Source organism: Microcebus murinus, chromosome 2 (genome assembly GCF_040939455.1).
Source record: "Microcebus murinus isolate Inina chromosome 2, M.murinus_Inina_mat1.0, whole genome shotgun sequence".
NCBI lineage: Eukaryota > Metazoa > Chordata > Mammalia > Primates > Cheirogaleidae > Microcebus > Microcebus murinus.
The window spans coordinates 117688917-117716233 of NC_134105.1; the positions used below are offsets into that span (position 1 = coordinate 117688917).

At 42.2% G+C, this 27317-nt stretch overlaps 1 protein-coding gene across 5 annotated transcripts; it reads left to right on the plus strand.

Moving 5' to 3' along the window:
• Positions 1 to 2106: 2106 nt before the first annotated feature.
• On the plus strand, positions 2107 to 25580 carry FMO4 (flavin containing dimethylaniline monoxygenase 4). Of its 5 annotated transcripts, XM_076000380.1 has the most exons (10): positions 2107 to 2201; positions 2310 to 2422; positions 6248 to 6387; positions 8839 to 9027; positions 9653 to 9815; positions 15856 to 15998; positions 17267 to 17466; positions 18542 to 18894; positions 21652 to 21721; positions 23703 to 25580. In XM_076000380.1, exons 3-10 carry the CDS (start codon positions 6256 to 6258, stop codon positions 24124 to 24126), a joined length of 1674 nt encoding a protein of 557 aa, XP_075856495.1. In that variant the 5' UTR covers positions 2107 to 2201; positions 2310 to 2422; positions 6248 to 6255; the 3' UTR covers positions 24127 to 25580. The 5 variants fall into 5 exon arrangements, with proteins under 5 accessions (XP_075856495.1, XP_075856498.1, XP_075856496.1 ...); XM_076000383.1 differs by lacking the exon at positions 6248 to 6387; XM_076000381.1 differs by having other exon boundaries at positions 2131 to 2422.
• The last annotated feature ends 1737 nt before the right edge of the window (positions 25581 to 27317 follow it).

The window sequence follows — 27317 nt, forward strand, 5'->3', positions numbered from 1 at the left end:
TCAGGGGCTGGGAGGAGGGGGAATATGGAGAGTTATGCAATGGGTACAGAGTTTCAGTTATGCAAGATGAATAAGTTCTGGAGATCCACTGTACTATAGTACCTATAGTTAACAATACTGTATTGTGTACTTAAAAAAATGTATAAGGGTAGACCCCATGTTCAGTGTTTTCACCATACACAAAACAAAAACAAAGGAGCATAAGGAAACTTTCTGAAGTAATGATTTTTTTATTATTACCTTCATTGTGGTGATAGTTTCACAGGTGTATTCAATGTACAAACTCACCAGATTGTATAAATTAAGTATGTGAGTTTTTATATGTCAATTATCCCTCAATAAAACTATTTAAAAAAAAAAAAAAGAAAATGGGGGCATACTGGTAAATGTTTAACAACTGGCTCAGGTTGGGGGTGGGAGCCCATTTGTACTGTTTGCCAATTTTCATGGTGTAAATATTCCCAGCATGACCAGTATCATGTGATATTACTGAACTCAGAGTTGAAAGAGATGCACACATTCTCTCTGTACAAGCTAGTGCCAGCACTCCACTAGATAACGACATTTGGAGGACAATTGGAGAAGTTTGAAAGTAGACTGTATGTTGGATATTACTATATTTATATTGACTTTCTTGGTTGTGGTAATGGTAATGTGATTGTGTAGGATGCTGCTGCCCTTTCTTGCGAGATGCATGCTGAAAAGTCCTGATGGCATCATGACATTTGCAGATTACTTTCAGATGATTTGGCAAAAAAAAGTGTGTGCCGTGTGTGTGCACATGTGTTGTGTGGGTGGGGAGGAGAAGGTACCAAGAGGTTAACAGTTGGTAACCTCTAGTGTTATAATGAGAAGAATATGGGCGAGGGATACCTTGGTGTTCATTAATGAAAACTGTTCATTCAACTTTTCCGTGGGCTTGATATTTTTCAAAAGAAAAAAATTAATTTCTGCCAACAGAAGATTTCATATTAAAATCTGAAATTTGCAGCTTCTATTGAAAAGAGCCTAAGGGGCCGGGCACAGTGGCTCACACTTGTAATCCTAGCACTCTGGGAGGCCCAGGCGGGAGGATTGCTCAAGGTCAGGAGTTCAAAACCAGCCTGAGCAAGAGCAAGACCCCGTCTCTACTATAAATAGAAAGAAATTAATTGGCCAACTAAAAATATATAGAAAAAATTAGCCAGGCATGGTAGTGCATGCCTGTAGTCCCAGCTACTCTGGAGGCTGAGGCAGCAGGATTGCTTGAGCCCAGGAGTTTGAGGTTGCTGTGAGCAAGGCTGCCACCACGGCACTCACTGTAGCCTGGGCAACAAAGCGAGACTCTTGTCTCAAAAAAAAAAAAAAAAAAGGGCCTAAGGCCTGACAATATTAGGTTCATGCTCTCAAATAACAACAGCTGAACTGAATAGACAGAGGATGTGCTTTCCAGTCAGATCTTATCTGGTTCACTTTCCTCATTTATGTTTTCTCACTCCTGTAGGCATTTGCGTTTGGGACTCCTGGCTTAGAAACTGTTCAACGAACCATGTTGGCAAATGTCCCTAAACATAAAACCTGAGATGGTCTGTTATGTTAGCTTCCAAACACACAGTGAAGAAAAAAAAATTATGCCTACTTAGTGTATTCTATTGCTGCCACTGCTTATGTAACTATTGCCCTCTGTGGGCCTTAGGTTAATATCTAAAAAAAAAAACTAGCTTTATGCTTTCTCAAACACAATTTACCAGCTCCCTCTGCTGACCCAATCTGACCGATGAACCTGTTTAAATTCCTTGTAGGTCTTGAATATTAAAATCACACTTCTGGGGTTAGAGAACTCCAGGCATGGAAGAACTTGATGAGGTAATAATTACCAATTACTAAATAGTTACTAAATTGCTTTGTCCTTTGGACACCTCCTATGGTGGTTCAAATACCTAATCAGGGTTTTACGGTTGCTTCCAAAAGTGGACAGCCTGTTTCACTGAGAAAGGTGGCTTGGCGCCCTCTAAAGGCCGCGATGAGAAGAGCGCCGCTTGCCACATGCTTTCCATAAGTTGGAAGGCTTTGCCAGAACTGTGACGTCTGGGAGGGTGGGGAAAGGGGCAGGAGGAGTTTGTGTCCTGCCACTCCAACAGCTTTATTCTGACTCATCAGTTGGCCCTCCCTTGAGATCACGGAAGTATCAAGCTGTCGAACTAAACAACTTTTTGTCCTTAGTGAGTATGTTTTCTGCTGTCATCAGCATGGCAGAAAAGACGAGTGGCTTTTGTTTTAAACTGAGAGCACGTTGATCAAAGTCAGCATTCTGTTTATTTTTCTTTCAGAACAAAGAATTGGGGTTTCGAGTTTTTGTTTGTTGTTTGTTTTGTTTTCCTGAGACAAACACTGTCTTTGGCTATTTGAATTTAAGTCAAAGTATCTGCTCTATGAGAACAAGGTAAGTGTCCTGAATTTTTTTTTTTTTTTAATGAGGAAATGTTTCCAGAAACTGCTTTCGAAAAGGATGAATCTTCTGCTTAGAGAGTGCACTGCTTGAGAATGAAAAGTGATTCTCTACTCCTGGAGCCTCTTGATTAGGGTTAAAGCAGTAGAATTAAGGAAAGAGTCAGGTAGCAAAGGAAAGTTGTAAGGAGACAAAGTTATGTCGTGGAGGGAAACCACCCAAAAGGAAGGTGTCAGGGAGGAAAACAGAACTGTAGGACTTCAGAGACGCTCGCCTCACCTCTGATTTCATCTTATGAATGAGATGGGGGTGTCAGGCCCTGGGAAACTCCACCGATGGTGTGACAGGTAGTCCTGTAGCAAAGTAAGAGCACGCTGGGGTGACAATGAGAAATATAAACAAATCAAACTTCAAACTCGAAGAGATCATAATTGATTACATGATTTGCAAAGCACCCAAGTCTCTCCATGTCTCATAAAAGACTTGTACGTTTGCAGGCCGGTCAGGTACAGGGTGGGGTTTTCCTGTTGTTCAAAGGTCCAGTTCAATATCTCCCCACTGCCAGGGAACTAAATATAAGCAACCTTTGAGGCACAGAGTACCTTACGGAGAGCACTTCATAATTTACAAAAGAGTTTGCACGCACCTCTGTTCTCCCAGTCCTTCAAGCCTGCAGTATTCTCTCCTATCCTTGAGTTCACATCTGTGTTTGGAGGGGGGGGCACCAAGTAGTTGGTTTTCAGACATAAAATGAGTGCTTTCAAGCTGGAAGGAAACAAAAAGAAAGCCACTTGAACCCTCCGTTTCACAAATGTGAAAACGATAGCTCAGAGAAATCAAGAATCTTACCCAGGCTCGCATAGCTGGCTAGAGGCTGGAGCAGAACTAGAACTCAGAGCTCTCAATTTTCAGTTTACTCACTACTTCCTCTTCCTGACTTCAAGCAATTTTAAAATGGCTGCCCCCACTCAGAAATCCATAGCCTGTGAATATGGACTAATTTTAAAAGGTACAAATTCCCGATTTGTTTCTACTCCCTGTAACGGTTTCTAAGTCAGTCTTTAAAAGACAACGTGTTTTGCCCAGTACCTTTTTACCCCACAGCCCACCAGCGTGTCTGCCTAGGTCTGCAGGCAGGACTAAACAGAACAGGGGGTCTGTGAGTGTTCATGCCCAGAACATGCCGCTGTGGTAGGACTTAGCATGAGGCATATAGCACTTGAGGCATATAGCACTGCCCCTTGAGGGCAGTCACTTGTCATTTTTTTATTTCTAAGACATTCTTACTATTATTTAGTTACCGGGTCTTCAGGGTTTTTTGGTTTTTTGTGTTTTTTTTAATTTAGCTACAGGGTCTCACTACATTGCCCAGGCTGGCCTTGAACTCTTGGCCTCAAGCGATCTTCCCACCTCAGCCTCCTGAGTAGCTGGGATTACAGGCATGAACCACAATACCCTACTAGTTCCTAGGTCTTATTTACTAGTATCTTCAGGGCCCCACACTTGGCTCAGTACCTGCACCTAGAGGTACCCAGGACACATCTGTTGAGCAAATTACTTTGCCACCAGCCTATTCGCTTCAGCATATTTTTCACTTTACCAATTCAATTAGCAGACATTTCTTTTATGTTGTTAATGCAAAGAAAGAGCACAGAAGAACTATGCCAGCTCCGGGCCTCTCTACCTAGTGGCCTGGAAATTCAGGCATTCTTATTGGTGGAGACCATCTATTTCTGGTTAGAAGCTGTCTAGACCTACCGCTCCTCAATCTGAAGGAAATCGCAGGTACATCTGCCTACATGTACCTAAACTTGCTGATGAATTTTATCTGTGTGAGCTGTCTTTTCCAAGGAGAAGTGAGAGAAGAAAAGAGAAAAGTACACAGGTAGAAAATGAACATTCAGGAAGTATTTTGTGCTAGGCATTTTTATGTAAGCAATACCACTTTATTTAAAGCTCAAACTTTCCTTCAACGTAGTTATTTTTCTTATTTTACAAATAATATATCTAAGGGGGTTTCAGTAGGTTGCTCAGAGTCATATGACTAGTTAGTAGCAGAGACAAAGTTCAAACCCAATTCTTCTGCTTCCAAAGTCCTTTCTCATTGCAGCCCACATGGTTCTCCCGACTAAATAGAGACTCCCAAACAATCTAAGAGTCCAATAGGGAGAGGGATACATTTGGCAGTAGATAGCAAAGTCAGGTATGGAGATCTCAGTCTTACAAAGGGCAGGATAACAAATAAATCCTGGAAAAGGCAGCCCTAGGAAATCCTTCTGATCCTCATTACAAGTCCATGAATCTGCTCCAGGATCAGGTGAGTCTGAGAGGTCCCAGGGCTCAGAAATCTTGCTCTCCCTGTGCTCAGTAAATCCACTTTGCTCCTATGCCTGTGTCTTTTGATCTGATTAGGAGGCAAGCTGCAAAGCCTTGGGGACAAACTCCCTCAAGCCCATCTCAAAAGTGCAGCAGCAAACCTGAGCAAAGGTGAGGGAAAAGGCTTAGGGAGGAGAATCACAAGAGACTTCAGGCTCTCACACCAACAACATATGTGCATCTTGGCTTCAGAACCAGAGATCCACTTTCAGTGCAAACTCTGCCTCTTACTAGCACGGTGGCCTTACGTTGTGTCGAATGAGGATGCTCTGTGTTCCCACACACTCAAGGAAGTTGCAGGGGAAAGCGACATGTCCAATTAAGTCCACTTGATGGGTCAAGGGCCTCAGCATGACATAAACCTAATTTACTGGAATTAACTCGTTAGCCCATCTGATCAAGGCAGATGAGGTTGAGATGTGTGGAAGGCCAAATTATAAATTCAAGAATAACTAGTTCTAAATCCCCATGACACATAACTTCCTCCAGTCTCCCCTGACAAGTATGAGCACCCTCGTTTCCACCTGACCTCATCTGGGACTCCAGATTGTTCCATATGACTTTCCTTGGAGACTTTGATTTCTATTATGGTCAGTCTTGCCTCTGTGCAAGGCTAAGAACATCCCCTCAACCCATGTAACGGCCTTGTTATATGGCAGGGCATGGCCATGACCAGCTATTCTTCAGGACTCTGGATGCTTTGAATAAAAACTAACATTTCTACTGACTGTAATTCCTAGGATTCAGTGGCCCAAGTTGATGGCAAAGGGTTCCTTTAATACCGAGGGGATCTATGGCTCCGGGGGTGGAGGGGAGTCAAGGTACCAGCTATGCTAACTAATGATAACACAGGTTGAATATCGTTTATTCAAAATGCTTTGGATCAGAAGTGCTTTGGATTTCAGATTTTTTTTTTTTGGAGTATTTGCATTATACTCATTGGTTGAACATCCCAAATCCCAAATCCAAAATGCTTCCATGAGCATTTCCTTAGAGAGTCATGTAGGTGCTCAAAAGTTTTGGATTTTTGGAGCATTTCAAACTTCAGATTTTTGGATTTGGGATACTCTGCCTTCAATAGCTAAATTCAATTGAGCACTTACTATAGAGCAGGCTTACTTATAAAACTCTTCCAACATAAATCATTCATTTAATCTTCACAACATATCTTTAAAGAGTTGTTATTATTATCATTGTTCCCATTTTACTGATTGAAAAACTGAGGCACACGGAGGATAAAGCCCAAGGTCACACAGTTTCTAAGTGGTGAAGCCAGGATTTAAACCAAAACAGTCTGATTTCAGAGCCTACATCTTTAACCAGAATGTGATTCTGCCTCCACTCAAAGATGCATGTATATCCCTGTGAAAGTTGAGTCCTGTGAGCAGGGATGCCTTCCAACTCTGTCATCTAAAGAAGCTCTGCTTGACCCTCCTCCAACAGAGCATACCATGGCCAAGAGAGTCGCAGTGATTGGCGCCGGCGTCAGCGGCCTGTCCTCCATCAAATGCTGCTTGGACGAAGACCTGGAGCCCACCTGCTTTGAGAGAAGTAATGACATCGGAGGACTATGGAAGTTTACCGTGCGTGGTTCACATCCTCCCATCTCCATCAATCGTAATTTGGCCATGTTGTTTATCTCTGCTCAGAGATGATGGCTTTAGCCTGCCTTGGTGATCAAGTGAGGGAGCAAGCTCACAGCAACCACACAAACAAGTGCACGGCGCCGTGCTGAACACTACACAGGATGCAGTCTGATCAGCGAGGAACCTTGAAGATAGGATAGGGCCAGGGACAGTTGGAAGAGAGGGGAGGGAAGAATAAGCCTGATAGACAAACATGGTTTTGGAAGTTTATGATGATTTCTGGACCATGGACATTCTATTATAAGATCAAGTAGCAGAGTGTCACATCAGGTCAACTGAAGGGCATTGGTGACTGGAGCAGATTACACTCCAGGGAGCATGGCAGTTGGCATCAGGGAGTGAAGCCCCAGCCCTCTGGCATTGTTCAGGTCTTTGGGAAGAGAACTGGCGAGAGTGAGGCAGGACCCCGAACCTTGGAAGTTCTAGGGGGCAGTGGAGTAGCTTTCATATTATCAGAATAGAAAGAACCTAGGCACTGGTGAGTCCTTCTGAGAAGTGGAATATGCACCCGAGAAGGCTGCACTCAGGACCAGGCCAGCTGTTAGGTGACTTGAGCATCGGAAACAGGGGGGTAAGTGGTTAAATACCACCTGCCTCTGGGAAGGGTTGTCCTGGTTACTGGAAGTATTAATAGCAGGGTATTTGGTGGGGACAAAGGGATTTGTTCCATAGTGAGGTATAAGAAGGTGTCAGAAGATGGGAGCCAGGCAGGCCCAAGTACTAAATCCCACAGGGGGAAGAAAAGAACAATTTTCTTTCAATGCTTGTGAATGAGGGAAGTCTCCATGGTAGAGATGGTATTTGATGAATTTTTGGAGGATGGTGAATAAAACAGAATACACGAATGTATGTAGCCAGCAGTGGTCATAACCTTAGGACTATACCATGCTAGAAGAAAAAAAACTTTGTATAGTATGCTGTGGGCCTCATCAAGCCACCAAATGTCAATGTGAAAAGTATTGTGTCTGCTCGGTATACCTTCTGCTATTTGACCCCATGGTTGGTTTGATTTCCTTCTACTATTCTAAAGGAATACAGATTAATTTTAGAAAATAATATTGAGTTAAACAAAAGGAAAAATACAAATTAAATATCATCACAATACTCATAGGGCAGCACTATTAAAATTTCAACATAGGCCGGGCATGGTGGCTCACGCTTGTAATCCTAGCACTCTAGGATGCTGAGGCGGATGGATCGTTTGAGCTTAGGAGTTCGAGACCAGCCTGAGCTAGAGCGAGACCCCGTCTCTACTAAAAATAGAAAGAAATTAGCTGGACAACTAAAAATAAATAGAAAAAATTAGCCGGGCATGGTGGCACATGCCTGTAGCCCCAGCTACTGGGGAGGCTGAGGCAGTAGGATTGCTTGAGCCCAGGAGTTTGAGGTTGCTGTGAGCTATGATGATGCCACGGCACTCTAGCCCGGGCAACAAAGTAAGACTCTGTCTCAAAAAAAATTTTTTTCAACATAATTTCTTCTAGTCATGCATAGTAGTCCCTCAGTATCTGTGAGGACTGGTTCCAGGACATCCTCCCCACCCCAGCAGATACCAAAATCCATGAATTCTCAGGTCCCTTATATAAAATGGTACAGTATTTGCATATAATCTATGCAAATCCTTCTATATGTTTTATCATCTCTAGATTACTTACAATATCTAATACAATGCAAACCCTATATAAACTATAATATTTAAGGAATAATGAAAAGAAAAAAAATCTGTACATGTTCAATACAGATGCAACCATCCTTTTCTTATTCCAAATATTTTCAATCCTTGGTTGGTTGAACCCACAGGTACTTTAATATTTTTTAAATGTTATTATAATATTAATTTGTCATTCATTCAACAAGTACTTATCATGTTCTTCCACCAGGGTACAATGTTGAACAAGGTAGACAGGGACCCCCCCCTCCTTACGGTCTGGTAGGAAACAGAAACAGTGAACAGGTAATTCCAACACAATGTGATCAGGTCAACGTTAGAAGTACAAGGTTCAGTGGGGCTACGACAGCTACCTTATGCAGGGTCACAAAAGGCTTCAAAGTGACAGCCAAGAAGGAGACTTGAGGGAGAAATGTGGCTTAAGAAAGATATTATATAGATTTCAGTTTCTTGAGCAAAAAAAAAAAAGAATTAAAAAAATTTAATAAAAATTTTTTAAAAATATATTGTATTTAATTATTCCAACCTCACCAATAATTTCTAATAATTAGAACATGGGCACCCCATGCTGACTTCTGAAACTCTTTAAAATTACAAATGAAACACTAACTGCTGTGACCACCACCCTCCGTCAGCTGGACTGGCATGAGCCACCCTGATTTCGGTTCTCTTTCTCCTATCTCCCTCACCCTGTCAAGCTAACTATGCCTTCACCACAGGAATCTTCTAAAGATGGGATGACCTGGGTCTACAGGTCATTAGTAACAAATGTCTGCAAGGAAATGTCATGTTATAGCGACTTCCCTTACCGAGAAGATTATCCCAATTTCATGAGCCAAGAAAAATTTTGGAACTATCTCCAAGAATTTGCTGAGCACTTTGACCTCCTGAAATACATTCAGTTTAAGGTAAGATACTTGGTGTTATGGAACATTGATGAATGGGGGCTGGTCTATTCAGCAATCTAATGGAAATGCGATGTTTAAGTAAATGTTTTCTTCATTTTTATCTCTCTACATAAATAAGGCAGGGAGTAAAGACTCCTCGCTTCTGTCTGCTGCTCATGTTTTACTCAGATAAATCATCAAAATACTGAATTTCCTGATGTCTCTTCTAAATTCCCAACTCTTACTTATTCAAGGCAAGGAAAGGAGAAAGAATTTTGTTCATGACACCCATTGGGAAGAAATGACTTGAAGTCTGAATCACAGAAATTATAATGGGGAAGAACTCATTTTGCTAAATTTTCCAAAGCATAACATATTATAACTCATCTCTTTCTCACTAGGAATAAGGACTGTTTCTTCTTTCCAATGAATAGATTCAAATGTCTTGGGTCCAAGTCTATATTATCACCTTTGAGAATTTGCACAAGCGACTTAACTTTTCTGAGGAGATGATAAACCAATACTTATAGACGTCCTATCTATGGGATTTGGCCAACTTAAAGTTAACAGACATGGTTATCATACCAGTCATTGCATGAGGTCTGAAGGTCTTGGTGGGAAGCGAGTGTTTGTCTTTCACCTTTAGACCACTGTGTGCAGCGTAACAAAGCATCCAGACTTCTCCAAAACCGGTCAGTGGGACGTTGTCACCGAGACAGAGGGTAAGCAGGAGAGAGCTGTTTTCGATGCTGTCATGGTTTGCACTGGATATTTCCCGAATCCCCGTTTGCCTTTGGAGTCCTTTCCTGGTGAGTCATTTCTTCTTCCTTTTTCTTTTTTTTTTTTTTTTTTGGCTTTATTTTGTTGTTACTGTTGTTTTGTTTTTTTATTGTGTGTGTATACCAGTCAAATGTGGCAGTGGGGAGGGGGGCTGTATACCAACTTCAGTGACACTAGTGTTAATAAGTTCTGATAACCCACTACTGTCTAACCAGCCATAGTGAGTCATTTCTATCTGAGACTGTGCCTACTCTTCTGGGTTCTTCTGGAAGAAAAGTTATTGATTTATAATTAGAAATGTTTCCCCATGATGATAAACAACTTTATATTCACTCACAAAAATAGTATGTACAAAATTATTTTGAAGGCCGGACGCGGTGGCTCACGCCTGTAATCCTAGCACTCTGGGAGGCTGAGGCGGGTGGATTGCTCAAGGTCAGGAGTTCAAAACCAGCCTGAGCAAGAGCGAGACCCCTGTTTCTACTATAAATAGAAAGAAATTAATTGGACAACTAATATATATAGAAAAAATTAGCCAGGCATGGTGGCGCATGCCTGTAGTCCCAGCTGCTCGGGAGGCTGAGGCAGAAGGATTGCTTGAGCCCAGGAGTTTGAGGTTACTGTGAGCTAGGCTGACGCCATGGCACTCTAGCCTAGGCAACAGAGTGAGACTCTGTCTCAAAAAAAAAAAAAATTACTTTGAAAAGTATAAAGCACTAGGTAGGCATCAGGTCTTATTATTTATTTACTAAGTATAAGTATTATTGTTTAGACGTTATCATGTGTGTCTAATTCAAATTCAGTTATCAATCACATAAGGCTCAAAACTATCAGATTTGTCATTTAAAACAACGAGCTTTGGTCTAATAAAAGTGGTTCTGTGGTGATATTTGAACCACAGAGAGGTGCCTATCCAGACACCAGAAAACAAGACCCAAACCATAACCAAGCTCTTTTTCTGCTGTGACAAGGGGTCTGGTCATCATCTGTGGTGTATGTATCTCGCTTTGTAAACCTGTCTTGCTCTTGCTCTATAATCCTATCTTGCTCCCTGTCAATAAACTTCACTTCATGCTTGTCTTAAAAACAAACAAACAAAAAAAAAAAAACAAGCTTTGATTTGGGGGGTTGAATTACAGGTCATTTGACTGACCTATAATTCAAAAACTTAAGCTTTTTTCACTAACCTGATGCTTTAAAAAGAAAAAAGAAAGAAAGAAAAAAATCAAAAACTTAAGCTGCGTGCAGTGGCAAACACCTGTAGTCCCAGCTACTTGGGAGGCTGAGGCAAGAGGATCTCTTGAGCCCAGGAGTTTGAAGCCAGCCTGGGCAACATAGTGAACTCTATCTCAAAAAGGAAAAAAAAACAAAAAACACAACAACAAACAAACAAAAATAAAAACTTAAAGGAAATAAGAGTATAAGAAAACTTGACAGATTTTTTTTAAAGAAATAAACTGGAAGTTTTGCATGTAAAGGAATATATTCATTCCTCAAACTACTCAACACAATAATAATCCATATGCCTTTTAGACCAAGGCTATCCACAAAGAAGAGTTTTAGAAATTCCCTTTTGGAAATGCTTTTGACTCCTGACAGCACATTATTTTTAATATTAGTATATTTACTCATGATTGGCAAATCTCTACTTTTCGAGGTCAAAGAGGACTATTTAGAAAGCTAAAAGCTTTCTGATGAGGGAAATAAAATTAGTCAAATGAGGATTATTAATACGTAGTAAAGCTACTCTTCTGTCATGTATTAGTGGCCCTAAAGACAATTGATTCAGTGAAGTTTTAAAATTTCTCTGAAGAATTGAAAGAAATTTTAAGAAAGAAAGAATGTGAAGAATAAAACTTGTAAACCTTGGCAAGAAAAAAAATGAAAAATAAATCTTATAAACACAATCACAAATTAACAAAAAATTTTATTCATAAAACTATGCTTAAGAATCAAGTGAGGCTGGGCATGGTGGCTCACTCCTGTAATCCTAGCACTCTGGTAGGCCGAAGTGGGCGGATCACTCAAAGGTCAGAAGTTCGAAACCAGCCTGAGCAAGACTGAGACCCCCATCTCTACTAAAAAAACTGAACGAAATTAATTGGCCAACTAAAAATATATAGAAAAAATTAGCCGGGCGTGGTGGCACATGCCTGTAGTCCCAGCTGCTCAGGAGGCTTAGACAGAAGGATTGCTTAAGCCCAGGAGTTTGAGGTTGCTGTGAGCTAGGCTGACGCCACGGCACTCTAGCCCGGGGAACAGAGTGAGACTCTGTCTCAAAAAAAGAGGTGGCTACTTAGGGGGGAGTGAGCCGTGACTCCTGCCCCATTTCAATGCCTCTCTGGGCCTGATCATTCAAAGGCGCTTGCATTCCTCAGACAAAATGTTTCTCTTACTTCTGAATATAAATTGTCTTTTTCTCTTTTCTTGAATTAATTTTGATTTGCCAAACAGTTCTCTTTTTTTTTTTTCCTGGCACTGCATTGATATAATCATTGACTCGGAACTACCTACATATTCTATATTTTCTCGTGCTCAAAATGCAGTCACAGAGAACCTATCATTTGCAAAACACTGTGTGAGGTCACATGAAAAACACAAACTCCATGAACCAAAGTTGAGCCCTCAACTTATTCTCTCCAGCAAAACCTCAACAAATGGCTGAATGCCCCATTCTCTAATGCATTTGATGCATATTCTGTTCCCAGTTCTTGAAACCCTCTTAGTGCTCCCCTTTTCCAATTCCTAATCATCCGTCAGATTTGTTCCTTTAAAAAAAAACAATCTCCTCCTCCAGAATACCTTCCTGGCTCAGCCCATGCTGGATGCCACACAGGAGCCATCATAGCACGACCTGTTCCAACAGGCAGGGTGGCACCCCGCCTGCCAGCCCAGCTCTTCGGTCAGACATCCTGAGCTCCCGTCTGGGCTCTGGTGCTTACTGCACGGCAAGTTGCTCAATCTTCCAGGGCCTCGATCTCAGCTTTGGTAACGTTGAGTAAGAATATGGCTATGATCACACCACTGCCCTCCAGCCTGGGCAACAGAGCAAGACCTTGTCTCTGTTGGGGGTCAGGGGGGGGGGAGAGAACATGGTCCACCCTAGGGTGTCTTCATGAGGTTTAAATTAGTTAATATGTATAACACCCTTAGAAGAGTACGCACGTGGGACTGGCATAGCAAGGGCTAAAGAATGGTTAGCTATCGTCTGTTTATTTAACTATCCCCCCACTGAAGGACAAACTCCTTGAGGGTAAGGACTGCCTTTTATCCTCACATTCCTTAGACCTAACACAGCACCTTGGGGTATGTTGCAAGGACAGGTTGTACAATCACTAGCCAACTGCATTTCTTCTTTGAATGCCCCTGTGGACCTGGTCTGTGGGACTTGTCCTTCTCCTGCCCCTGGATTAAATGAATCCAGCTTCCACTTTGTGCTCCATAGACTCTGTAAACTAAAATGCTCACCACCACCCCCACACCAGCTGACTGAATGGACCCCCTCGTGGCCAAAGGAATATCCTAGGCCAAAGTTGCCTGCCAGGAGGAGGGAGGTCAGACAAGCCTTATCATGCCCCCCTCCCTTCTTGGAGACTTCCTTTGTAACCCACTAACAGGCCTAAGGGTGTGCAAGACAAACCTGCAGGTCCTCAATTTATGCAACAAATGGTGGCTTATCTCTGGTAAAGGGTGCATGTTAAAACATTCCAAGCCTTTAGACAAAGCTTCACGTCTTCAGCCAATTACAATCTGAAAAATCTTTAAACCCACCTATAACCTATAAGCCCCCCCACCCCTGTATTGATTGATGGCTTTACCCATAACCTTCGTCTCTAAAATGTATAAAAGCCAAACTGTAACCCAGCCACAAGAAGTCCACTTGCCCAAGGCCTCTTGGCAGTGGCTCTGGGTCATGGTCCTCAAATTTGGCTCAGAATATATCTCTTTAAAATTATTTTGCAGAGTTTGGCTTTTTTCCGTTGACAACTCCAAGGGTCAAGGTCACAGTGTGGCCCCCTTGATCCCCTCAGACCTGACTCTATAGCAACATCACAGAAAGTGACACAGCACTTTAAAAATTCCTTTCATGAAATTGTCCAACTTCCAATTCTTAGCAACTCCAACTTCAACCATTTTTAAAAATGTTTTTAAATTTATTTTTATTTTTTTGGAGATGGGGTCACACTCTGTCACCCAGGCTAGAGAGCAGCAGCGTGAACATAGCTCACTGCAGCCTCCAACTTCCTGGGCTGACTCGATCCTCCCGCCTCAGCCTCCAGAGTAGCTGGACTAGAGGTGTGCACCACCAACCAGCTGACTGCAACCATTTTAGACCCTCAAATTGGATGTGAGGCAAAGGATTGCAAAACTGGCCTGCATACCCATTCTCTGCAAATTCAGCATAGCCAGTTGAAGGCCTCACTTGGAATGCAATAACCATTGTTATTTTCCCACCTTCTGGGGCCTTACCAGGCAAAGAATCCTATTAAAATTGAATAGATGTTACTGAGTAAATGAATGAATCAATGACTGAATGGTAGCAGAATGATATATTCTAGAAAAGAGTTTAATCTGTATACATTAAAACTTCAAAAACACTTGAAGCAGTGGGGCAGGAGGCTATCTAGTCCTCCAAACTGCTGAGCTTCCTTTTCCAATTCTTTGTCAGTGCTCCTTTTCACCTGTCACTGGCCTCATCACCGTTTCCTGTCACCTCTCATAATTTCCACTGCTGCCGCCTCCACCGAAAACAGCCCTACTTCCACTGCTACTACCATTCTTAGAGTATGTGAGTCCATGGCTTATGTCTGCCATGGAGATAATTTCCAAAAATACATCAAAAGGAGAAATATTTGGTAGCACCTCTTACATATATAAATATCGTAATAGCTATGCTTCCATTGAAAGAGTCCTAGGAGCTTCATGAAAGATTACTCAGAAACAAGCACAAATAACATAAGAATAAAATGCAAATAAGCATACAGTGTAAAAAAGCATTAAGCATATAGTAAAGCATAAAGTGAAATAAGCAGAAAATATAAGTAACATGAGCCCCCATTGCAAGAATAATGTTTTACAAAAGAACTTGCCACTGGCCAGGCAAGGTGGCTCACACCAGTATTCCTAGCACTCTGGGAGGCTGAGGCGGGTAGATCGCTCAAAGTCAGTAGTTCGAGACCAGCCTGAACAAGAGCGAGATCCCGTCTCTACTAAAAATAGAAAGAAATTAATTGGACAACTAAAAATATATAGAAAAAATTAGAAGGGCATGGTAGCGCATGCCTGTAGTCCCAGCTACTCGGGAGGCTGAGGCAGGAGGATTGCTTGAGCCCAGGAGTTTGAGGTTGCTGTGAGCTAGGCTGACGCCACGGCACTCTAGCCAGGGCAACAGAGTGAGAAGAGTCTCACTCTGTTGAGACTCTTCTCTTGAGAGAAAACTCCAAACAAAGAACTTACCACAGAATTTCTTCTGTGAAAAATTTTCACTGAATTAAAATTCACTTTGTGAACATTATATAAACAAATCACATTCTGATAGAATATATCTACTAGGTAAAATAACATGCATCAACAACTTATCTTTTTTTTTTTTTTTGAGATGCTTATTCAGTATCCAAAATAAGACGTCAAACAAGTATTTAGATATGAGCATACTAGTCCCGGGAGAAATCACAATTGGATAAAATACTTAATATAGATGGCTATAATGACATGGAACTAGAAACAATCCACTTCTTGCTTAGGATGTTCAGGATAGTGCATAAGATGTTTCTCATTATTTGTGTGTAGTGAGTTTGATTTCTCAAGTAATTGCTTTCAAAGGGAACATTCACATGGAATATAAGATCACCTATATTTTTAACAAGGCAAGTTTTGCTAAATCTATATCTGGGTTCACAACATCCCAAGGGAGAAGGAAATCATACTCTTATTCTACTTCTGCAACTGCTGGTGGGAGCAAAGGGCTGCCATGTTTCTGGGACTTCCTTTTCCATAGACCCTAGCCCTGCATACTGGGAAATTACAGCTTTAGATATCTTGGATGTTCTGATCCTCCCCTCCCCTCAGGAATCCATAAGTTTAAAGGCCAGATCCTGCACAGTCAAGAGTACAAGATCCCAGAAGGCTTTCAGGGCAAACGCGTCTTAGTGATCGGTCTTGGGAACACTGGAGGAGACGTTGCCGTGGAGCTCAGTCGGACAGCCGCCCAGGTACGCCGCCTCCGACTCAGTCTCTGAGTCGCGCCCAGCATCCTTTATGGTGGCTGGAGAGAGGTATTCAAGTCTATAAAACACACTGGCCGATTGCTAAATTTTGCAGACACAGTGAAAAAAATCTCTGAAAGTCTTAAAGCTGCTTGTGGTCCTCCTTGAGCTATTTAAAATGCCACACTTTATAGAATTGAACCATTTCCAAGAAGGGCCTGGGAATATTGTATGGATGCCAGACCACTAGGCATTCTTCAGAAGTGCTCCATAAGAAACAAGATTAAATGGGCAGATTATTGCTCCATCCAGACCAATTATCTTTTCTTTTAATACTCTCCCTTTGTCACGCTGGCAAAACCTCCAATAAGGATAGAAAGAGGAGGTCGTTTTTCTGAATGTCTTCAAGTTTTCTATTAGAAGTCAGATATGTACCTTTTGTTTGAAGATAAAAGCAACCTTTACCTTGCCCATGGAGTATACATAATGATTTTAGAAAGTCCAAGCTGAGATTCACAAATCAGAAATCTATTCCACTTCAGCATAAATTATAGGACAATGATTAGACCTGTTAAGACTAGATTTTTGGTCAGACATGGTTGCTCACGCCTGTAAACCTAGCACTCTGGGAGGCCGACGCGGGAGGATCGCTCGAGGAAAGAAGTTCAAGACCAGCCTGAGCAAGAGTGAGACCCCATCTCTACTAAAAATAGAAAGAAATTAGCTGGACAGCTAAAAACATATAGAAAAAATTAGCCGGGCATGGTGGCGCATGCCTGTAGTCCCAGCTATTTGGGAGGCTGAGGCAGGAGGATCGCTTGAGCCCAGGAGTTTGAGGTTGCTGTGAACTAAGCTGATGCCATGGCACTCTAGCCTGGGCAACAGAGCGAGACTCTGTCTTCAAATATAAAATAAAATAGGACGAGACTTTTATTTAATTCAGTTAAAATTGTTTTCCAAGACTTCACTTTAAATTCTACATTATTTACATGCAAAAAAATTTCCAGCTCAATACCATATATCTATAAATATTACAATTCTATGTTTATAATTCTCAAAACATAATAAAAATACTTAACAGATATATAGATCAGGTAAAATGAGTTCAAGAACAATGACATATGAACAGATAGTCATATGTTGATTTGTGTACAAATTCACCAATCCTCTGTTGTTATAAGACCAAAATGTTATAAGACCATTCGAAACACATTGAAGAAAAAATACTACAAAATGATGGACATGTATTTATCCTTCTTGCTTTACTTTTTTAGGTACTTCTCAGTACTAGAACTGGTACCTGGGTTATCGGCCGCTATTCAGATGGGGGCTATCCTTTTTCTATGATGATTACAAGAAGATGCTATAATTTTATTGCACAAGTTCTGCCTTCATGTTTCCTAAACTGGATTGGAGAGAGGCGGATGAATAAGAGATTTAATCACGAGAATTATGGATTAAGTATTACAAAGGGGTACTTAAATCTTTTTATTTAATAGAAAAATTATTAAATCAGTATTTCTCATTCTGCTTTATTCAGAACTTAAAATGTTCAATAATTGTAATATTGCTTTTGTTTATCCCATTCTAAACTTATTACCCTAAAACAATGTCCATCAGGTACCACAGCAGTTCTTAAAATAGGAATATTCTCTGTCTGGTAAGAAAAGCAATAATTTATGAAACTAGAAATGATTCATGACAAATCAGAAAACTCAAATTGGCTTTGAGGAATCCTGAAATGACTGCCATATGGCAATGATGCCATGCAGCAGCAGTGAGTGCAGATGGTCAGCTCTAGCTAACCTATAATAAATGTCTCTTCTGGCTGAGTGATTTGAGATGTGAATTTCTAATAGGAATTCCTATATATATTTTAACATACATCTGTATAGAGTTGCACATTGGCAAGAAAAAGAAAACCTTTAAAATGCATGTAAAGTCATTAAATGTGATTTTATTATATGCTTGAATGCTTGACCCAAATACTTTATATTTTCCGTTGGTAAGACTTTTTTTTTTTTTTTATTGGCTTGTGTTCTGTTCCTTGAGCTATCTTTCAACTTATAAGGAAAACTAATGGCAAAGGATGATTCAATATGTAAATTTTATAAAGATATATGTTTTTATTTAAAGAGTTTCTTGCTAATTTCTTCTTAGCCTAATGTCATTCCCTGGAGGCCTAGGTGATGTCAGACCCAAAATTGATCATCAAATGGATTATTGTATGCTCTATCCTATTATTGATGCTCTGAGAAAAACATTGCTCCAGAAATTAGTTCCAAGAGATGGAGAATCTTAAACCCCAGGCAGGAAGGAGTAATTTAGTCATTTTCCACATGTCTTTTACTGGGAGTGGGAAACAAAATGTTTTGTTTTGTAAAACATGTTATAAACATAATAAATCAGGTAGATGACTTTGAATTAGACATTGGTCAATTCACTTCCTTGGCTTGGCAGGTGATTTCCCTGAATTGACTATATAAATCATTAGCTGAAGTTTCTCATAGATATAATGACCATGAATAATTTTCTCTTCTGTGTCAAAGGAAAAAATCAAAATTTATTGTGAACGATGAGCTGCCAACCTGCATCCTCTGCGGGACAGTCACTATGAAAACCAGCGTGAAGGAGTTTACAGAAACCTCTGCTGTCTTTGAAGATGGGACAGTGGAAGAAAACATTGATAGTGTGATCTTCACTACAGGATATACGTTTTCCTTTCCCTTTCTTGAAGAACCTCTCAAAAGCCTCTGCAAGAAGAAATTGTTCCTATACAAGTTGGTCTTTCCCGCAAGTCTGGAAAGAGCAACATTAGCCATCATCGGCCTCATTGGCCTTAAAGGGTCCATCTTGGCAGGCACAGAACTCCAAGCACGATGGGCCACAAGAGTATTCAAAGGTACCTTCCCTCTATTTAAAGCCTCTCTTTGAATCTTAAAATTAGTGCCCTGCCATTTAGCTAAAATCAAACAGCTGTGCACTAAAGTAAAGTAACAAAATACTTTTTTTAAAGCAATGAACAATTAATTGTATTTGCAATATGACGGGTGTGCTATGTCGTTTAATGTGACTGAGTGGAAAAAGAGGTTTTGGCTCTGGATTAAATAAATTTGGACAATAAAACGTAATCAAATTTCTCAGATTAGCTGAAATTATTGGAAGCTTCAGGATCCTGGTCTGTTCTAAGCTATTCTAGTTTAGTCTATCAAATTCTAAGTCTTTTTTCAGTGTTATTACTATTTTTTAAATTAAAACTTAAGAGCACCAGAGAGAATACTCCTAAGTCTTTACATTTATTACCAGAAGTATAATCTTATATTGCTTCCAAAGAAAAATATTGGAATAATGCACAATGTAAATAAAATTGAGATCCGAGGTGACAGCAACCGTTAAGAAGCACCCATAAAAATATTTTAGACACTGGAAACCACTTGCTGTCAGTTATGTAGTAAGAGCGCAGACGCTGGTCTCAGAACTACCAGGGTCCAATCCCAACTTTGAAGCTCATTAGCTTTGTAAGAGCCTGCCAAATCTCAACCCCTTCCTCCGCAAAATGAGGATAATCAACCCTCTTTCTCAAGGATTTTGTGAAATGGACAATGTCTGCAAAGCAATTAACACAGTACTTGACGCACCGTGAATATTCATTAAGTGTCCGCTGTTGCTCTTACTGTTGCTATCAGACCTCCTGACAGCAGGGCAAGCTTTAGATTAGGAAGCATTTTAAAGAATTGCAGTTGTATGGTTTTAAATATAAACAGCCATCACAATAGTGTCAACCAGCTGTCCCATAGCAGAATTCTGTCCTTAATGAATAAAAACAATCTCCAGTAATGTATAAATAGCATTTAACATAGTACTAAGTAGTGTTGACTTCTATTACACTGTACAAATGTAATAATATCAATCATACTTAAAAACCTTATGTTCTCCTAAACTGACAAAAATCTTATTTGAATAGAGAAGGGGCCAATTAAAGTGCTTTCACAGCATTATCCAATTATATTAAAATCGCAAAGACTCTTAAGAATGTGGTTGTTTAAAGTATTTTATGGTGAGCTCCAAAATACTTATTAGAATGATAAAGCTGACAAAAGAAAACTCATTTTATGTATATATATATATAGAAAGAGAGAGAGAGAATTATTTTTAGACAGGGTCTCACTCTGGAGTGCAGTGGCGCCACCATTGCTCACTGCAGTTTTGAACTCCTGGGCTCAAGTGGTCTTCCTGCCTCAACCTCCCTAGTACCTGGGACTACAGGCTTGTGACCCCATGCCTGACCATCAAAACTCATTTAGATCATGCTATAGAAGTAATTGCATCCTTCTCCAGAGAGCTTCCAACAGGCAATCCAGAAACCACCAATTAAAGTCTTGCAACTGCCTGGGTTGCAAGACCCCATCTCTACAGCAAGACCCCATCTCTACAGAAACTTTTAGAAATTAGCCAGGTGTGGCGGTGCACACCTGTAATCCCAGCTACTCGAGGGGAGGCTGAGGCAGAAGGATCGCTTGAGCCCAGGGGTTTGAGGTTACAGTGAGCTATGCTAAAACCTGGGCAAGAGAGGGAGACCCTGTCTCTAAAAAGACAAATGAATAAATAAATAAAGTCTTGCTAGTTTTTTGCAGGATAAAGTGACTGAGTGGAAAGTACACTACAGAGCTGAGTCCGTCCTACCTTGGGTGAAGAGTAAACCCACACCCTGGGGTCAGCGATAGGTACCCGGCAAGGTCAGGACTGGCCAGAATGGGATGGTGAACAGAGTGGACCAGCAAGGTCACAAGTGGCCTGAGATTGGGTGTGGGAGGAGGGACAGGGTTCACATTAGGGTTAGAGTGGGTATGGCAGTTCCCAGAACCCAGATTACAGAATGGGATTTTAGACTCTGGGGCAGCTGGGCAACCATAAAGAATGACCAGGGTCCAAAGTGTAAGGCAAGAACAAGGTTCAGAATTCAGAAGAGCAAGAAGAGCAGAGTCCGAGTGCTGAGACTGTCTAGATGGGAGACTGGGAACTAGCGGGTCCTCCTGCCAACTCCAACAGACAGAGGCTGTGTGAGATGAGACGCTGCCCGGCCCCTCCCACCCTTGGGGCTCCCCATATAACAAAAATGAAGGTGTGTCAAAGCAGGGTTACAAAATGGGCTCATTATTTGTTTACGTTTAGCCAACTAATAACTTTCACATACATACACATGCACAAAAGTATAATATGGGGCTATATATACAGTATAAGTCATATTGGATAGATAGAAGATAGATAGATAGATAGATAGATAGATAGATAGATAGATAGATAGATAGATAGATAGATAACAGGTAAATAGCTACAGGGGAGAGAGAGAGAGAGCAGATGAAGGGGGGTGGGGCAGACCAGCTGGTGCCCATGCAGACGACTGGTGAGCTTGGCGCAGGCTGACAGCTGAGCCATGGAGGTGCCTGTCCTCACAATTCTGGCAGTAGAGTACCCTGGTTAAGTGAGTTAGGAGGGAGATTTTACCTCCAGAAAATTACCCTCTGCACTCCAATTCCATACTGAGCTTTGACTCTCGTATCCTCCAAAGGGAGGCCAGAAATGAGAGGGAGAAGAACTTCAGTATCACTAAAAGAAAGCTCATGTGTGATATAAGTGTTGTTCGTGATTTTTCCCACAGGGCTCTGTGAGATACCTCCAGCCCAAAAATTGATGGCCGAGGCTACTGAAAAAGAACAGCTGATTAAAAGGTATGCAATGTAGCTTGCTATAGGAAAAACTTACAAATATATTCTGTCACCAAAAAAATAGGAGTATAAAATCCATTCCCAAAGAAGCAGTGTGGCAGGTTGGCAATAGCTCTACATCAGGAGTCAGAAGAATGTGCTCTTAGGCCTAACTCTGCCACCATTTAGACATGGGGCCTTAGACATGTCGTATGGGGACATACGTCACATGGGTCTTCTTGGTGGAACACAGAACCTGGCCCTTTTACAGGTGGCAATCCTGTCTTCCCTTGACCCCCCCAAAAATCCATTCTGTCTTCATTCTCTCCCACATCTCAGCTTGCTCTTTCCCTGTATTTGCTGGTATCTCCTCTTCCTAACTCCTAAGAGTTAATGAGTTCTAAACTTGGTCCTGAGACCTCTCCTGACTTTATTCACACCCACTCCTAGGTGGCCTCATCCAGGCCTGGGGCTTTAAATGCCATCATATACTTACGGCTCCAAAACATGTGTCTCTAACCCAAATCTTTCCCCAGAACTCCAAACTCCTAATCCAACTCTCTCTCGATAGCTCCACTTAGATATTTAACAGGAATCTCAAATTTAGTGTCTAAAAATGAACGCTCGCCTCCCTCCACTCCCCCATATGCCCTGTAAATGGGCCACTCTGAGACTCTTCCCCAGCTCAGTTAATAGCTACCCATTCCAGCTGATCAGTCAAAAACCTTGGGGTAATCCTTTTCTCCTCTTTTTCTCTCACACTCCACCTCAACGAATGCTCCTATCTTCCGAGGGAATCCAGAATTGAGACACTTCCCGCTTCCCCTGCTGCCGTCACCCCAGACCGGGCCACCAACATCTCTGACCAGGACACTTGCTGCTGCCTCTTCTCTGGTCTCCCTCCTTGCACACCGGCCATGCCACAGTCTAGCCTTACATGGCAGCCAGAGCGAGCCACGCCACATTGCCCTTCTCTGCCCTCTGGTCGCTTCCCTTTCGCCCCTGGAAGCCTCCCTGCACCCCTGCAGCTCTGCAGGGCGCCCAGCTCTGCCTGCGCCCCACTGCCTGCCGCGCTCCCACCTCAGCCACGTGGCTTCAGGCAGCGCAGCCTCCTCCCCGTCCTCAAACACGCCAACCACAGCCCCCGCGGGACACTTGCACTTGCTCTTCCCTCTGCTTGTTTGGAATGTCCTCCTCCAGACACCTGCATGGCTCACTCTGTTCAAAAGCCACCTCATAAGAGAGAAGCCTTCTATGACAGCACTATATAAAACGGCAACCCACCCAGTCTCACCGCTGCCCTGCTTTACATTTTTCATAATGCCCATGACCACCCGATGTGCCACATATCTACTCGCCGTTGTCGTCGTTGTTTTTAACAGTCCGTTGACTTCCACCATGAGAATGTAAACTCGTTGATGACAATGACTTTGTTTTGTTCGCTGTTGGACCCCCAGCACCTGCAATGGTGCCTAGAATGGGACAGCCACTTAATATTTATTTATTTATTCATTGAATGGATAAATGATTGATGCTGGGACATCGTGAAAGTTTACTAACAACAGAAATAAGCGTAAGCAAAGCCTTCACATACTCTATGCCCCAGCTGTAGCAAGCTCAGCCCTGGCTCTCTCCACTCACCGTTAACGTGAAGAAAAAAAATTTAGGTGCTTGTATATGTGATGATTTCTGATCATGTTCATTCATTCAACAACTGCTGCATTTGGACTGGTCAGACTTTATCTTCATATCGAATTCAAGAACCTAAAACATTATTTAAAACTTCTCTTCCAACTGCCTCCTTTTATCCTCTCTAACAAAATTAATTGTCCTCATAGGTACTGCAGATAAATTCCATTCATTCTTTCTTTCCAACATAGGAAAACTTTCTCAGACATGGTTCGATTCCCAAAAAAGAAGCAAACTGGTAGGAGGAGGGGCAGATCTGATAACTTGAGAAGTGCAGGGTCCTTAATAAAGAGTCATGCATCTTCTTCCCTCTCAGGGGTGTGATGACGGACCCCAGTGAAGACAAACTCGACTACATTCCCTACATGGACGAGCTTGCTGCGTGCATAGGCGCGAAGCCCAACATCCCACTTCTGTTCCTCAAGGATCCCAGACTAGCTTGGGAAGTTTTTTTTGGACCATGTACCTCTTACCAGTATCGCCTAATGGGCCCTGGAACGTGGGACGGAGCCAGAAATGCCATCCTGACCCAGTGGGACAGGACACTGAAGCCTTTAAAAACACGAATCGTTCCTGATTCCTCCAAGCCTTTCTCCATGTTACCTTATTTGAAAGCTTGGGGGGCACCTGTCCTACTTGCCTGTCTTCTACTCATCTATAAACCACCTTTTTTGAAATTGGTGCGAGATAGACTACAGGATAGAATTCCGCCCTACCTAGCGAGTATTTGGCAAAGATGAATCTGATTGGTCGTGATGGTTGCACCAAATCATATTAATTCTATCTCCAAGTATCTTGTGCATCCCTCTCTCTCCTCTCCATCACAACTGCTGTAACCTAAATTCAGGTCCAATCATCTCTTGTCTGAATTATTGTACATTCTTCATCTTTGTTCTCAGTACCTTCTTTCTTGCCACCTACACCATTATTCTAAAATAAATATATGGCCATCTTTTCCATCAAGGTCTGGGTAGGAATAAGGTGGCACTCAAATTAGGCCATGGGTGGAAATGTTAATAGAGAGATTACTATATTTGAAAAGATCTGGGCAGAGTGTGGGAAAATCACAGGGATTATGAAATACTCCCAGACTAGTAACAATGAAGTACCTTTATTATTCCTAGACCTAACCAGGTAAGAGAATAAAGAGAAAGCCAGACCTACATAGAGAGGGCCACCAACAGGAGATGCGGCCTTCGGCTGAATGATACAGGCAGTGCACCATGACTCCAAAAGTAGAGATGTGGAGGAATAGATTGTCTAACCACACCCTCTTCCCTCCCTCTGATCCCCTGGCTGTGCTCCCCACGGCCAAACCCAACAGAAAGTCAGAGGCAAAGCTGCCAACAGACGTCATCCATGGAGGGCAGCCTTGTGGGGCACAGGGCAGAGCACAGACAGTGCAGGGTATACATGCAGGGGCAAACAAAGGGATCAGGGTTAGTCATGCTGCCTCCAGTATAAAATTCCTCAGGATTTCTGTCTGGATTAGAGATAATACTCCAAATTCTTTAGCCTAGCGGAGGGGGCCCTTCATGATCTGAGTCCCTTTGCCCAAGTCACCAGAATCCTCGCTTGCATCTTCCACCCACCCCAATTTTAAGCCCTGCCATCCAGCACTACTGAACTATTGACCTCCTCACTCTGGCACGAGCTGCTGCCTTTGCCAGGCGTGCAGATCTGTACCGTGCCTGACTGGGAAGCTCCCGTGTGTCTTTCAAGAGACCCACTTATCGCACTGTGTGCAGCCTTCCCTAAATCCCCAAAGCAGAGTTGATCGTCCCTGTGTACCAGCTGCACCTTGGGATGCTCTGCTGTCGCTCTTTTCTTACTGTGATATCATTTTCTCTGTGCATCTGTCCCCTAAGAAGTGGTGAGTTCCTGAAACATATCTTAGATGAACATGTCTTGTTCATCTAAAACATTATCTGGTCAAATCACAACTTGGTAGGATAAATAAAATAAATATACAAACAAACAAATAAATAAAACATTACCTGGGCTGGGCACAGTAGCTCACACCTGTAATCCCAGCACTTTGGGAGGCCAAGGTGGGAGGATCGCTTGAGCCCAGGAGTTTGAGGTTAAAGTGAGCTGTGATCACACCACCGCTCGCACGCCAGCCTGGGTGACAGAGTAAGACCCTGTCTCTAAAAAGATAAACCAATAAATAAATAAATAAACTTAAAACATTGTTTGATACAAAGGTATTGTTAAATGACTATATGATAAACAGTGGCTTCGCCAGCTGGCGTTCCTTGTCTGCCCTTTCCTACCTACATTCTTTTCTTCTGTCAAGGCGATAAATCACCTCAAATTACCTTAGTCTTACAAACGATCAGGGACAGTCCACCAACAGCTAATTTTATTAGTGAAAGACAATCCATGTGGCACTGATGGCAAATATAACTGTACAGTCACCGGGTGCCAAGGGTGCCAGTGGAAAGCACTGACTCTAGAATGGGACCTGGATTAGTCTCAGCTCTGCCATTGTCTGCGAGGCCCTGGCTTAGCCTCTTAAGCCCCAGGGTCCTCATCTGGAAAAACAGCGTTAGTAACAGCAGGTACCTTACGGTGAACATTAAGTGCAGACAATGCAGGGTGTTTGGTACATGGTGGATTAACTATTGCTGCAGAGTTGGAGAACATTTCCTATGCTCTGAATTAAAAGATTTGAAACTGCCTGGCTCTGTTTCATGCTGCGTCATCAGGAGGCATGGCCTTTGCTCGCTGTGGATTCTCTGGTAGCACATTCCAGCTAGGATCACTCTTTTGTCCTCGTGCCCCCTGTCACCACGCTGCCATCCCCACAACCACCGCCCTGTGCACTCAGATAGACCATCCGGAATGCGGCAGGCGAGCACGATGCTCAAGTGTTAGCAATGCACCTCCAGAGTCCACCTGTCCAGGTTTTTACTGACAACAACTCCCCAGTAGAAGTGTAGTGTACCTGTTTCTAAATCTCCAAAACCAACTAAAGCTGACAGCATCAATTTCATATTTAAGCTATCTATACACAAGTTGATGAGGGGAGAGAGTAGAACCAAGATGTCTTAATTAGCTCATCATAGCTTAGATCTACAATGTTGCTATTTTTTTCTACATAAAAATGTCCAGATGAGAAATCCAAGACTCAGAGAAGTTAAGTAATTTGCCCTGGTTCACACAGCAAGTAAGAGACATATCAGGGCTGTGAACCCAAATACATGCAACTCTGAACCCAAGGCTGTCTCACTAGTTGCCGTGAGAAACAACTCCCCCGTTTGCTCCTTGACACCTCAATTTGCTTGTCAGTAAAGCCCCAACCTGTACACGTCTTCCTGTAGGAAGCCTTCATCTCCCGCTCACTCCTCCTTTCTCTATGCTGTCTCTACGCCTTGGACAGTCTTCTAAATATTGTATTTATCACATTTGTGGGGTCAAGAGTGACTTTATTTTAAATGCTAATGCGCCATGTGACTCCTGACTAACCCTGAGTCTGGGAATGCCTTCAAAACATCTAGCTGATGTATTACTCTCTATGTAGAAACACCTATCTACTGTAAGTTTTGCCTTGCCTCCAAAACAAGCCTTCATGTTGTCACATACGTCACAGGCTTTGACACTGGCAGCCACCTACACTTTCCTTCCATAGCACGTCTACTTCCCCCCAAGATATAAGCCCTGGGTCTGGGGCATTGTGGTGCAGAGATCTGCCAGTCTTGCCATTGTCCAAGACCACACTTCTGTCCATTTGTTCCCCTAATAAATTAAATCACCCTATACCAAGAAACTGGATTTGTCTACCTCCTTCTTTGGTTTCTTGGCTCCCTTGGCCTTTGGGGGCTGCTTTGCATATATGGCCCTTTCATGGGACATCATTCCATGACCACAGTTCTCAAAGAACAAACAGTACCAGGAAAAGGCCACTGTAAGTGACCTTATTTTAAAT